General features: G+C 40.8%; 1 protein-coding gene across 1 annotated transcript in view; it reads right to left on the bottom strand.

The window, feature by feature from the left end:
• LOC126946027 (T-complex protein 11 X-linked protein 2-like) overlaps window positions 1–860 on the bottom strand; it is a 6,028-nt gene extending 5,168 nt beyond the window's left edge. The window contains 1 exon segment of the mRNA XM_050776011.1: window positions 726–860. Coding sequence (XP_050631968.1) covers window positions 726–821 — 96 coding nt within the window. The 5' untranslated portion in view covers window positions 822–860.
• Window positions 861–13,652: the final 12,792 nt, after the last annotated feature.

Below are 13,652 nucleotides of genomic sequence, written 5' to 3'. Positions count from 1 at the left end.
ACTTGCTTATTTTTTGATGGAGTCTCACTCTGTCACCAAGGCTGGAGTTCAGTGGCTATATCTCGGCTCACTGCACTCTCTGCCTCCTGGTTCACACCATTCTCCTGCTTCAGCCTCCCGAGTAGCTGGGACTACAGACGCCTGCCACCATGCCTGGCTAATTTTTTGTATTCTTTTTTTAGTAGAGATGGGGTTTTACTGTGTTGGCTAGGATGGTCTTGATCTCTGGACCTTGTGATCCACCCGTCTCGGCCCCCCAAAGTGCTGGGGTTACAAGCGTGAGCCAGCGGCAATAAAGGAAATAAGATTATTTATTCTTAATAAAGGTTAAGGACATTTTTAGATAGTTTTACTCCAAAGTCTGAGGATAAAATAGCAAATTTGGAATCTTCATGGGTCACTTGAAATAGCCTTTTGACTCAAACATGTAAGTTCCTTGTGGGCAAGGGATGTCCTATTCATCTTTGGGCTTCTGAAACACACAGACCATAGTGGGGTTTCAGTAAGAATTAGTTTAATTGAATTATATATTTTTATAGTAATCACCCAACTGTCAAGTTTCATCTTACATAAATAAAATGGAAGCTGCCCCATTCTATCTATTTAAGTAGCAGGCCACGTTAAAAAAAAAAGTATGCTACATAAGATATTAATATCCATTGATGATCCAAGGTTCTGAGATGCCCAGGGACTTCCCATCCACAAATGGGAGGTTGGTTACTCACCTCCTTAACTTCTTTTAGAAGTTCAAGGGCACAAGTGAAGTCAGGAGGAGTACTCAATAGCTGTTCTTTCAGATGGTTCCCAAAAGCATTGTACATTGCCCCTGTGAAACTGCCTTCCACACTATAAAAAGGGTTAAATGAGGGCAGGCGCGGTGGCTCATGCCTGTAATCCCAGCACTTTGGCAGGCCGAGGTGGGTGGATCACGAGGTCAGGAGTTCAAGACCAGCCTGGCCAAGATGGTGAAACCCTGTCTCTACTAAAAATACAAAAATTGGCCAGGTATGGTGGCAGGTGCTTGTAATCCCAGCTACTCAGGAGGCTAAGGCAGAGAACTGATTGAACCCGGGAGGCAGAGGTTGCAGTGAGTAAAGATTGCACCACTGAACTCCAGCCTGGGTGACAGACTGAGACTCCGTCAAAACATAAAAAATAAAAATAAAAAGGGTTAAATGAGTAGATTGCTTTTTACCTAGATAATTGATACAGGATCATAATCTCCCAAACAGCATTTAAAATCATGAAAGACCATTACATTGACAGGCTAAGAGAACCTATGTTTAGACTTGAGAAGGGCTGAATAAACTGAAGTTAGTCTCAGATGAAAAAGCGTTGGCTAAATTCTCTTAGAAAGCTACCTCATGGTTCCAGAGATGCTCTCTTCTTGCAGCAGGAAGAACCATAAACTAGGAGTACAGCCCGACTTCTAACCCTAGTTCTGCATCTAGTCTGGATATGTGACTTAGTTTCCACTGCCATAGACTTAAACCTTTGAACCAGATGCTATTTTTCCTTTAGGCCTGAAATCTAGGAAAGGATTTTACCTCTTGGTAATACTTGAAGGTCTTTTGAGATGCTTTGAGTTCAGCAAGCTCAAAACTGTCTCCTTCAGACAGAACAGACTTTAAACCAATGAAGATAAAAACAAAACAAAACAAAGAAGCGTATTACTTAATGACAAAGAGTTCAATTAAACAGGAAGATCTAACTACCCTAAATATATATACACGCAACATGGGAGCACACAGATTCATAAATCAAGTTCTTAGAGACCTTCAAAGGGCCTTAGATGCCTACACAATAATAGTTGGAGGCTTTAACACTACACTGACATCATTAGATAAAGCAGCGAATGAGAAAATTAGCAAGGGTATTCAGGACCTGAACTCAGCACTGGATCAAATGGACTTGATAGACATTACAGAACTCTCCATACAGAACCAACAGAATATACACTCTTCTCATCTCTACATGGCACATACTCTAAAATCAATCACATAATTGGAAGTAAAACACTTAGCAAATACAAAATAACTGAAATCATAACAAACAATCTCGTGAACCACAGTGCAATCAAAATAGAAATTAAGACTAAGAAATTCACTCAAAACCATACAATTACATGGAAATCGAATGACCTGCTCTTGAATGACTTTTGGGTAAATAACAAAATTAAGGTAGGCATCAGAAGTTCTTTGAAACTAGTGAGAACAAAGATATGACATACTAGAATCTCTGGGACACAGCTAAGGTAATTTATGGCACTAAATGTCCACCTCAAAAAGATAGAAACACCTCAAGTTAACAACCTAACATCATAACTAAGATAACTAGATACTCAAAAGCATACCAATCCCAAAGCTAACAGAAGAAAAAAAATAACCAGAATTAGAGCTGAACTGAAGGAGACTGAGACACAAAAATCCATTCAAGAGATCAACCAATCCAGGAGCTGTTTTTGAAAAACGTTAATAAAATATATAGGCCACTAGCTAGACTAATAAAGAAGAAAAGAGAGAAGATTCAAATAAACACAATCAGAAACAACAAGGAGGATATTACTACTGACCCCACAGAAACATAAATAACCATTAGAGAATATTATGAACACCCCTGTGCACATTATGAACTAGAAAATCTGGAAGATATGAATAAATTCCCGGACACATACACATCCCAGGACTGAACCAGGAAGAAATTAAATTCGTGAACAGACCAATAACAAGCTCCAAAATTGAGTTAGTAAAAAAAATAGCCTACCAACCAAAAGAAGCCCAGGATCAGAGAGATTCATAGCTGAATTCTATCAGATATAAAAGAAGAGTTTGTACCTTTCCTGCTGAAACTATTTCAAAAAATAAAGGTGGAGGGACTCCTCCTTAGCTCATTCTATGAGGCCAGCATCATCCTGATACCAAAACCTGGCAGAAACACAATGACAACACAGAAAACCTTAGCCTTATATCCTTGATGAACATTGATGCAAAAATTCCCAACAAAATACTGGCAAATCAAATCCAGCAGCACATCAAAAAACTCATCTACCACGATCAAACAGGCTTCTTCCCGGGGATACAAGGTTGGTTCAACATACACAAGTCAATAATTGTGGTAAATCACATAAACAGAACTGAAGACAAAAACCACATGATCATCTCAATAGCTGCAGAAAAGACTTTCAATAAAATTCAACACCTCTTCATGTTAAAAACTTTCAATAAACTAGGCATTGAAGGAACATACCTCAAAATAATAAGTGCCATCTATGACAAACGCACAGCCTACATCATACTGAATGGGCAAAAGCTGGAAACATTCCCCTTGAAAACCAGCACAAGACAAGAATGCCCTCTCTCACCACTCATATTCAACATAGTATTGGAAGTCTTGGCCAGGCAATTAAGTAAGAGAAAGAAATAAAGAGCATCTAACTAGGAAGACAAGACGTCAAACTACCCTGTTTGCAGATGACATGATCCTATATCTAGAAAACTCCATAGTCTCAGTCCCAAAGTTCTTACACTGATATACAACTTCGGCAAATTCTCAGGATACAAAATCACTGTGCAGAAATCACTAACTTTCCTATACACAAACAACAGTCAAGCTGAAATCCAAATCAGGAATGCAATCCCATTCACAATTGTCAGAAAAAATTAAAGTACCTAGGAATAGAACTAAACAGGGAGGTGAAAGACCTCTACATGTAGAACTGCAAAACACTGTTCAAAGAAATCAGAGATGACACAAGCAAATGAAAAAAAAATCCATGCTCACGGATAGGAAGAATCAGTGTCATTAAAATGGCCATACTGCTGAAAGCAATTTATAAAGTAAATGCTATTCCTATTAAAGTACCATTGACATTGTGCACAGAACTAGAAAAAACTAAGTTAAAATTCATATGGAACCAAAAAACAGCCCGAATAGCCAATGCAATCCTAAGCAAAAAGAACAAAGCTGGAGACATCACGGTACCCGATTTCAAATTGTACTGCAGGACTACAGTAAACAAAACAGCATGGTACTGATACAAAAACAGACACACAGAACAATGGAACAGAATAGAGAACCCAGAAATAAGGCTACACACTTACAACTATCTGAACTTCTACAAAGCTGACAAGAACAAGCAATGTGAAAAGGATTTCCTGTTTAATAAATGATGCTGGGAAAACTGGCTAGTCACATGCAGAAGACTGAAACTGGATCCCTTATTTACATTGTATGCAAAAATCAACTCAAGATGGATTAAAGACTTAAATGTAAAACCCAAAATTATAAAAACCCTTGAAGATAACCTAGGCAATAGCATTCCGGATATAGGAACAGGCAAAGATTTCACCATGATGACACCAAAAGCAATTGCAACAAAAACAAAAATTGACAAATGAGATGTAATTAAACTAAAGAACTTCTGCACAACAAAGAAAACTATCAACAGAATGAACAGACAACCTACAGAATGGGAGAAAGTTTCTGCAAACTGTACATCTGACAGAGTTCTAATATCCAGCATCTACAAGGAACTTAAATTTACAAGAAAAAACAAATGACCTGTTAAAAAGTGGGCAAAGTGCATGAACAGACACTTTTCAAAAGAAGACATACATGCAGACCAACAATCATAAAAAAAAAATCTCAACATCACTGATCATTAGACAAGTGCACATCAAAACCACAATGAGATAGCATCTCACACTAGTCAGGATGGCCATTATTAAAAAATCAAAAAATAAGAGATGGCAGTGAGGCTTGGGGGTGGGTGCAGGTAGGGGGGAAGGAAAACTTACACACTGCTGCTGAGGAGTGTAAGTTACTTCAAGCATTGTGGAAGGCAGTGTGGTGATTCCTCAAAGACCTAAAAACAGAACTACCATTCGTCCCAGCAATCTCACTACTTGGTACACACCCAAAGGAATATAAATTGTTGTATCATAGAGACACATGCACACATATGTTTACTGCAGCACTATTCACAAAAGCAAAGGCATGGAATCAACCTAAATACTCATCAGTAATAGACTGGATAAAGAAAATGTACATATACACCATGGAATACTATGCAGCCATAAAAAGAACACAATCATGTCATTTGCAGAAACTTAGATGGAGCTGGAGGCCATTAGCTTTAGCCAAACTAATGCAGGAACAGAAAATCAAATACCACATGTTCTGACTTATAATTGGGAGCTAAATGATGAGAACACATGGACACATAGAGGGAAACAACACATACTGGGGCCTACTAGAGGGTGGAGGTTGGCAGGAGGGAGAGGATCAGGAAAATAATTAATAGACACTAGGTTTAATATCTGGGTGAGGAAATAATGTGTACCACAAACTCCCATGAAACAAGTTTAACTGTATAACAAACCTGCACATGTACCCCTGAACTTAGAATAAAACATAAATTAAAAAAGGAAAATGAAAAGAGAAAAAATTATTCAGTAACCGTGTTTTTTTTGTTTTTTTTGTTTGTTTGTTTGTTTTTCTGAGACAGGGTCTCACTCTGTTGCCCATTCTGGACTGCAGTGGCGTGTTATTTGTTCACTGCAGCCTTGACCTCCCAGGCTGAGGTGACCCTCCCACCTCAGTCTTCTGAGTAGCTGGGACTACAGGTACACACCACCGTGCCAGGCTAATTTTTGTATTTTTTTGTAGAGACATGGTTTCACCATGCTGCCCAGGCTGGTCTTGAACTCCTGGGCTCAAGCAATTCGCCAGGTTTGGCCTCCTAAAGTGCTGGACTTACAGGCACAAGCAACTGTGCCTGGCCTGCATTCAGTAAGCTTTTAAATAAAATAAACAACTCTAACTGCTTTATTTTTAATATAGCCATGATATTTGGTGGATTTTCTTTGGATGCTATGCTTCTCGATTTATAATCATGTGATTCGAAATAATACTTTTATTAGTACCTATGTTAGTTCAGGTTCCGTGAAAAGCAGACACCAAGATAAGACTCCTGTGAAAGAGATTAATTATGGGAAAAGGGGATAAAGGGGAGAGAGCAGAATAAATCAGGAAGAGCCTTTGGATCATAATGCAGAAATGATGTCTGTGAAAGGAGAAGGGGAAGCAAAATTAAAGATAGGTAGGAATACTTTCAGACTGCCTCACAGTTCTAAGGTTTCTGACAGGTTGATAGGGATACCATGAGTCAAAGTTGCCTGTTAGAGGTGTTCCTCATCTCTGAGGAATTGACCCGCACTACTATTTCCCACTCAGTGATTATCTAGGAGAAGTCTGGGGGAAGCATGGCTTTGGTGCAAATGCAATAGTTGGTCCCGAGGGGCAGCAGCTGGGGCCATCAAGTAAGTATGCTCCCTATAGCCAGCGATCTGAGCAGCACATTTTCATAGTCACCACAGTCCACCTTTGTACTCCACAGATCTATTTCTCCATGCAGCTTCGTGGAACAGTTCCTTACTTATTCCTTTGGGCTTTTCTTTATGCAAGCAAACTTTGAAGAGGGAGGATAGTGGGACACACTACAGTCCCCCTTGCTGCATTTAGTTTCTGGGCCAGAACTGGTAATTATTATCTTCCTTTTCCACTACCTACTTGAAATTTCCCTCACACACAGTTATTATTTTGACAAGTCTTGAAAGCTTACTTAGTCACGTGAACCAAACTTTCATTGTGGAGGTGTCCAAACTCTTTTCAATGACATTATCCATTCACAGTTAAACAAAGCAAGAGAATACCAGGAGGCACTCAAGTAGATCACCTGGATTCATATGTATTCCTTTCTGACTCATTTTACTAAAGCAGCCCTACTCCTCCTACAGATCATCGTCAATTACTCCGGCCACATGTGGATTCCCCTTCTTGCATGGCAGTTCCTGGATATCAGTAGTCCAATGCTTGTTCAAACCACTGCTGTGATCCTTGTGGGCCACTATGATGGGGAGTAGGCACACTCCTGCTTTCACCCCTTATTCCTAATCCCATTCTTCCAATTAGATCTAAAGCCTAACATATAGGTCTGTGATTTAATATACTGCATCCTGGACGATGGCACCCAATTTTTTCAGGGTTTACTTTTATTGGTGCTTTATCTTTGCCTTTAGAAGTGCTCTATGAGGTCAGCTCCTTCTGGATGGTGCCGTATTTGATATGACAAGTGGATCCTCTTGTTCTGGACGCATTTGTTCCCCTTCTTTACTATGAAGTGACTATCCTGTTCAGATGCTGTGTTGTGTGGGATTCCAAGACTATCGATCAAGAACCTCCAAATCCCCCAGACGCTTATTGAGGCTGTGCAGGCAGAAAAGGCAAATCCACACCCAGAATAGGTACATATTTCTGTGAGCATGAACCAGTGACTGTTCCAGGATTAAAAAGCATCCAATATAATAAATTCACTGCTAAGTGGCCTTTATAAATAGTGTCGTATTTGAGATAGAACGTTGGTCGCTGTTGCTGCAGGTTGGATATTCACACAGGGAATCAGCTAAATTGTCTTGGTACACAGGAGTCTGTGATATTGGGCCCATGTATTACCTCCATTTCTTCTGCCACGGCTAGTTCTTTGAGATGCCCATTGGACCAGTCCTGAGAAGGCCAAAATGAATGCTGGTTAATGTCAGTGGTCAAAGTTGCTTTGTCTACTTAGTTCTTCAGTTACTCTTTCACAATTGATGCTTTCTTGTGAACATTAAAATAGGATTGATACAAAAATCTTCCTTTTTCATGTCACTCCCAATATGTCTATCCACATTCCTCTACTCCAGACTTCCCTTTCTCTGATCTTTTCCTTTCAAGCTCCTGACCAGCTCACCAGACCTTTGGCTACTGTCAAATAATGCATATATATTACCATCTTGAACCACTTCTTTTTCTACAAAAAGTGGATAATCAGGTGCACTGCTTGCAGTCCTACCCACTGGGAAAATATTTTCCCTCCCTGCTGCCTTTCAGAACCACCTCTAAATGTGACTGTAATACAGTCACCACATATTTTGACTTACGTTCACATACCAAGCTGATCCTGTAAACCAAGCTTGAGCTTTCCTTCAACTGGTTATATGGGACCACATACTTTCATATGGCTATAGGTTTAAATGAAAGGAGAGGCACTGGTGCAACTGTGGTGGATAGCAGGGAGATCTGAGCTATCTGCTCGTATACCTAACCTGTGCCATCTGGTTTTCCTTGGACTTAATCTAGGATATTCTGTTTCCACCGTATTATGGGCTACTGCTGGGTTCATCTTACTTTATGACTTAGAGGGTATAAAATTTGTTGCTTCAAAAACCCAAAGAGGCCTGCCATATGCTGTGCTTCCTTCTTTGTGGGAGATGATGCAAGATGCAGTAACTTGTCTTTTACTTTGGAGGAGATATCCTGGCATTCTTACAACCACTGAACCTATTATAATTTCTGTAAAGTAATGGGCTTATCTTCCACAATATAGAGCCCATGTGTCTTACAAAGACCTCTAGTGTAATAACCACATCTTGCTCTTCCTGTCCAATCAGCATATCACGGATATAATGGGTCAATGTGAAGCCCTGTGGGAGTATATATTTTGTTTACCCTGAGGCAAAACTATAAATGAATGTTATCTCCATGTGAAAGTAAATGTTCTGATCCTTTTTTTAAGTAAATGCAAAAGAATACATTCACCACATCAAAAGCTACATACCACATACTTAGGTTTTGTTAATCTACTCTGGCAATGCTACCACATCAAGTACAGCAGCTTTTGTCAAGGATACTGCATGACTGGACTTGTGGTAGTATGCTATTATTCTCTAGGATTCAATTAGTTTCTGCAAAAGCAAGATTGGCAAAGCAAGTGAAAATATGATAGAGACCACAGCTCCTGTATCTATGAGGTCTTTAACAGTGACAGTGATTTCTTTCTCCACCTTGAGAATGCTGTATTATTTATGATTTACTGCCTTGCCCAGAAGTAAGGGTATCACCGTAAGTTTCCACTTAACCTTTCCCACTATGAGAGTTCACAGGACAATGACTCAATACAGTAGTTTTCCAAATGCCATTTATATAAATCCTAATTGTAAAATCAGGATGTGAGGGAAAAGAATATAGAAGCTGTAGATCCATAGACAGCCAGACTTTACACAGAAATTTCTTTATTACCTGGCCCCTGTAAACTCCCACTATAATAGTGAGGCCATGATGATGCCTTTGGTATCTAGATATCAATGTCAGACTCAGGCACTGTGTTCAATAGTCGTTGAAATGTCTGGGTATTCTTATTCCCCTTGTATACTGTCATCTAATTAATGGCTATAATTCCCTTTGTGGAAGGACTGAAATAATTATTGTAATGCAAACTTATTGAGATGCAACAAGGTTATTTTTTTCAAGAGATCTGGCTCCTACTTTAATAAATGTGTTTTAGATCTAAAAATTAGCTTGGATTCAGCAACTGAACAAGGGTCATGACTTCTTATTGAGGAAACCTCTTTCAGCCTCCTAGTCTTACACTCTTGTATTTTTCAGCTTGTAAATGTTGAGCAACACCCATGTTGGCTGACCATCAAGGGCTGGTGATTGCTTGTGAAGCACTATCCTTGGCTGGGTTTTCTGGTCTTGCATAATATAGTCATTCTAGCCTGCCCTGGAACTTTGTATTTCTTCCTCTCTGGGATGCCAGGATACCTCAGTCATTTCTACTTCACTCAGCAGGGGCCATTGCTTTCTCCAGGCTTTGAAGAACCACACTAGCAGAACGTTTACTTTACTTCCTAGGGTCCTTGCTAGAGTGTTAAATCCCATGTTCCCAGAAAGTGCTTTCAACTCAATGACTATTGCTTATCCAGTATATTCTGGTTACCTTGATCAAGGATCATTAAAACCCAGTATCAAGGCTTCCCCAACTCCTACCAGTACATGCTATGTAATTCTTGCATACAACAACTTCAATATATAATCTAATTCCTTCCTTATCAGGCTCAGAATGCCCTTGGCTGCATCATGCTGTCACTTAGCCCTAATTAATGGTCTGGTAACCTTTTCAAGGAAGTAGGGGCAGTTTCTGAGGATGGCACCTGTTGCATTGCTGGGTGAGGCCTCTGTAACATGAGGAAAGTGTTTATTCTTATGAGACAATCATGGGCCATCTCTGCAGCTTCTGAGGGTTCAGAGTAATCTGCAGAACCAACATTCTCAGGACCATCTATCCAGAATGTCCACACCTGCTATGGTTTGGATATTTTGTCCCCTTCAAATCTCAGGTTGAAATATTATCCCCAAAGTTGGAGTTGGGGTCTGGTGGGAGACGTTTGAATCATGGGGTGAATCTCTCATGAATGGCTTTGTGCCATCCTTGTGATAATGAGTGAATTCTCCTTCTATGAGTTAACATAAGATCTAGTTGTTTAAAAGAGCCTGGAACTCCCTCCTCTCTCTCTTCCTCCCACTTTCATCATGTTATATGCCTGCTTGCCCTTCACCTTCCACTATGATTGTAAGCTTCCTGAGGCCCTCACCAGAAGCAGATACCAGCACCCTGCTTCCTGTACAGTCAGTGGAATTGTGAACCAAAGTAAACCTCTTTTTAAATAAATTACTCAGTTTCAGGTATTCCTTTACAGCAACATAAATGGCCCAATACAGAAAATCGGTACTGTGGAGTAGAGCATTGCTATAAAGATACCTGAAAATGTGGAAGTCACCTTGGAAATATGTAACAGGCAGGGGTTGGAAGAGTTCGGAGGACTTAGAAGAAGATGGGAAGATGAGGGAAAGTTTGGAAATTCTTAGAGACTAGTTAACTGGTTGTGACCAAAATGCTGATAGAAATATGGACAGTGAAGGCCAGGCTGATAAGGTCTGAGATGAAAATGAGGAAGTTATTGAGTACTGGAGCAAAGATCACCCTTGTTACATGGTAGCAAAAACTTGGCTGCATTGTGCTTACACCATAGGGATTGGAGGGAAGGTTGAACTTAAGAGTGATGACTTATGGTATCTGATGGAAGAAATTTCTAAGCAGCAAAGTGTTCAAGATGTGGCGTGGCTGCTTCTAACAGCCTGTGATTTGATTCTGGAGCAAATAAATGACTTAAAGTTGGAACTTATATTTAAAAGGAATGCAGAGTGTAAAAATTTGGAAAATTTGCAACCTGGATATGTGGTAGAGAAGAAAGAGTATACTCAGGAGAGGAATCCAAGCAGGCTGCTAAGGAGCAACCACTTTCTAGAGAGATTTACATGACTAAAAGGGAGCCAGGTGCTAATACTGGGGAAAAGGGCTAAAAGCCATTTCAGAAGTTTCTGGGACAGTCCCTCCAATCACAAACCCAGAGGCCTAGGATGAAAGAATGTTTTCAGGGGCCGAGCCCAGTGCGCAACTGCCCCACATAGCCTCAGGACATTGCTCCCTGCATCCAGACCCGTCTGGCTCCAGCCTTGGCTCAAAAGGCTCCAGGTACAGCTCAGCCCATTGCTCCAGAGGGCAAAAGTCATAAGCCTTGGTGATTCCTATGTGGTGTTTACCATACAGGTGCATAGAATGTGAGCGTGAAGGAGGCTTTGGAGCTTCTACCTAGATTTCAGAGGATGTATAGGAAAGCCTGGGTGCCCAGGCAGAAGTCTGCTGCAACAATGAAGCCCCTGCAGAGAGACTCTACTAGGGCAACGCAGAGGGGAAATGTGGGATTGGAGCTCCAACACAGAGTCTCCACCTAGGAATTGGCTACAGGAGCTTTAGGAAGGGGGCTGCCACCCTCCATACCTGAGAATGATAGAGCCACTGGCAGCATGCACCTTGAGCCTAGAAAAGCTATAGGCACTCAACTTCAAACCAAAAGAACAGCCATGGAGGCTACACCCTGCAAAGCCAGGGGAAGGGTTGCACAAGCCCTTGAGAGCTCACCCCTTGCACCAGTGTGCCCAGGATGTGGGACATGGAGTCAAGGATTATTTTTGGAAATCTGAGGTTAAATGTCCCCTGCTGGGTTTCAGACTTACATGGGACCTGTTGCTCCTTTCTTTTGGCCAATTTCTCCCTTTGGGAGTGGGAATGTCTACTCAATACCTGTACCACCATTGTACCTTGGGAATAAATAACTTCTATTGATTTCACAGGCTCATAGGCTAAAGGAACTTGCCTCAAGTTTCAGATGAGAGTTTGGACTTTGGACTTTGAGTTAATGCTAGAATGAGCTAAGAAATTTGGGGATTATTGGAAAGGAGTGATTGTATTTTGCAATGTGAAAAGGACATGGTATTTGGGGGGCCAGGGGTGGAACGATATGGTTTGGATGTTTTCTCCCCTCCAAATCTCATGTTGAAATGTGATCCCAATATTAGAGTTTGGGAGATGTTTGAATAATGGGGATGGATCGCTCATGAATGACTTTGTACCATTCTTCCAGCAATGTGTGAGTTTTCAGTCTATTACTTAATGCAAGATTTAGTTTTTTAAAAGAGCCTGGAACTTCCTCCTCCTTCTCTTTCTCCTACTCTCATCATGTGATATGCCTGCTCCCCCTTTGCCTTCCACTATGCATGTAAGCTTCCTGAGGCCCTTGCCAGAAGCAGATGCCAGCACCATGTTTCCTGTACAAACTGCAGAATTGTGAGCCAAAATAAGCCTCTTTTCTTTATAAATTAAGGAGTCTCAGGTATTCCTTTATAGTAATGCAAATGGACTAACACACCATCTCATGTTTGTCCAGATCCCAGATTTTTTCAATCTAGGTCATAACATGAATATAACATACCTGTCTTGACTCAGTATTTAAATATCTCTGAAGCTCTGCAACTGTCCCAAGTCTGCTGTTCAACTGTTTCTGCTCTTCCACTGCAGGAAGTACGAACCTCTTTATAAGTTACCAGAAAGTCTCTTAGATTTTAATACTTAGCTTTAGTTGCTTGGTGATGAGCCTCAGTTTTTTGGTTTTCTTTTTGTTTGAGACAAAGTCTCACTGTGTTGTCCAGGCTGAAGTGCAGTTGTGCAATCTTGGATCACTGCAACCTCCGCCTCCCGGGTTCAAGTGATTCTCCTGCCTCAGCCTCCCAAGTAGCTGGGACTACTGGTGCCTGCCACCACAGCCGGCTTATTATTATTAATTAATTAATTTATTTATATTTTTAGTAGACACAGGTTTTCACTATGTTAGCCAGGTTGGTCTTCAACTCCTGACCTCGTGATCTGCCCGCCTGAGCCTCCCGCAGTGCTGGGATTACAGACGTGAGCCACTGCACCAGCCTGACCCTCAGTTTTTCATTATATCTCTTCAGAGTAGCAATGAAAATTACCCAACTATTAGCTAGCTTACTTGGCTGCCTGACAGGCATCATTTCTCTCTTATTTTTCAAATGCCTGAATGCTAGCAAGGGTGTTCTCCATCTACAGGATATGTTTCCAGGTCAGGACTGGTGAAATTTTTAGCTATTTGATCACCATCTTGTGCCAGGAACTCTCTATGCTCGCATACCACTCAAGATGTTGTTTTATTTGCCCAGTGGGTAGCAAGTGAGTCGGATCCCAAACTCCACTGTATCATAATTTTTCTTGGACAGCTCCTGTCACCACTTATGTTAGCTCTTGTCCTCTTAGAAGTAACAACCCAAATGGGAATAGATGAGCAAAAGGTTAATTGGGAACGACACCTGTGAAGGATAAAGGAGAAGGAGTGGGAGAAGGTGGAAAGAGTGTTCAG

This window comes from Macaca thibetana, chromosome X (assembly GCF_024542745.1).
Source record: "Macaca thibetana thibetana isolate TM-01 chromosome X, ASM2454274v1, whole genome shotgun sequence".
In the NCBI taxonomy this organism is placed as follows: Eukaryota; Metazoa; Chordata; class Mammalia; order Primates; family Cercopithecidae; genus Macaca; species Macaca thibetana.
Note: the sequence above shows the minus strand (reverse complement) of the source record. Positions and strands in the feature narration are given on the sequence as shown.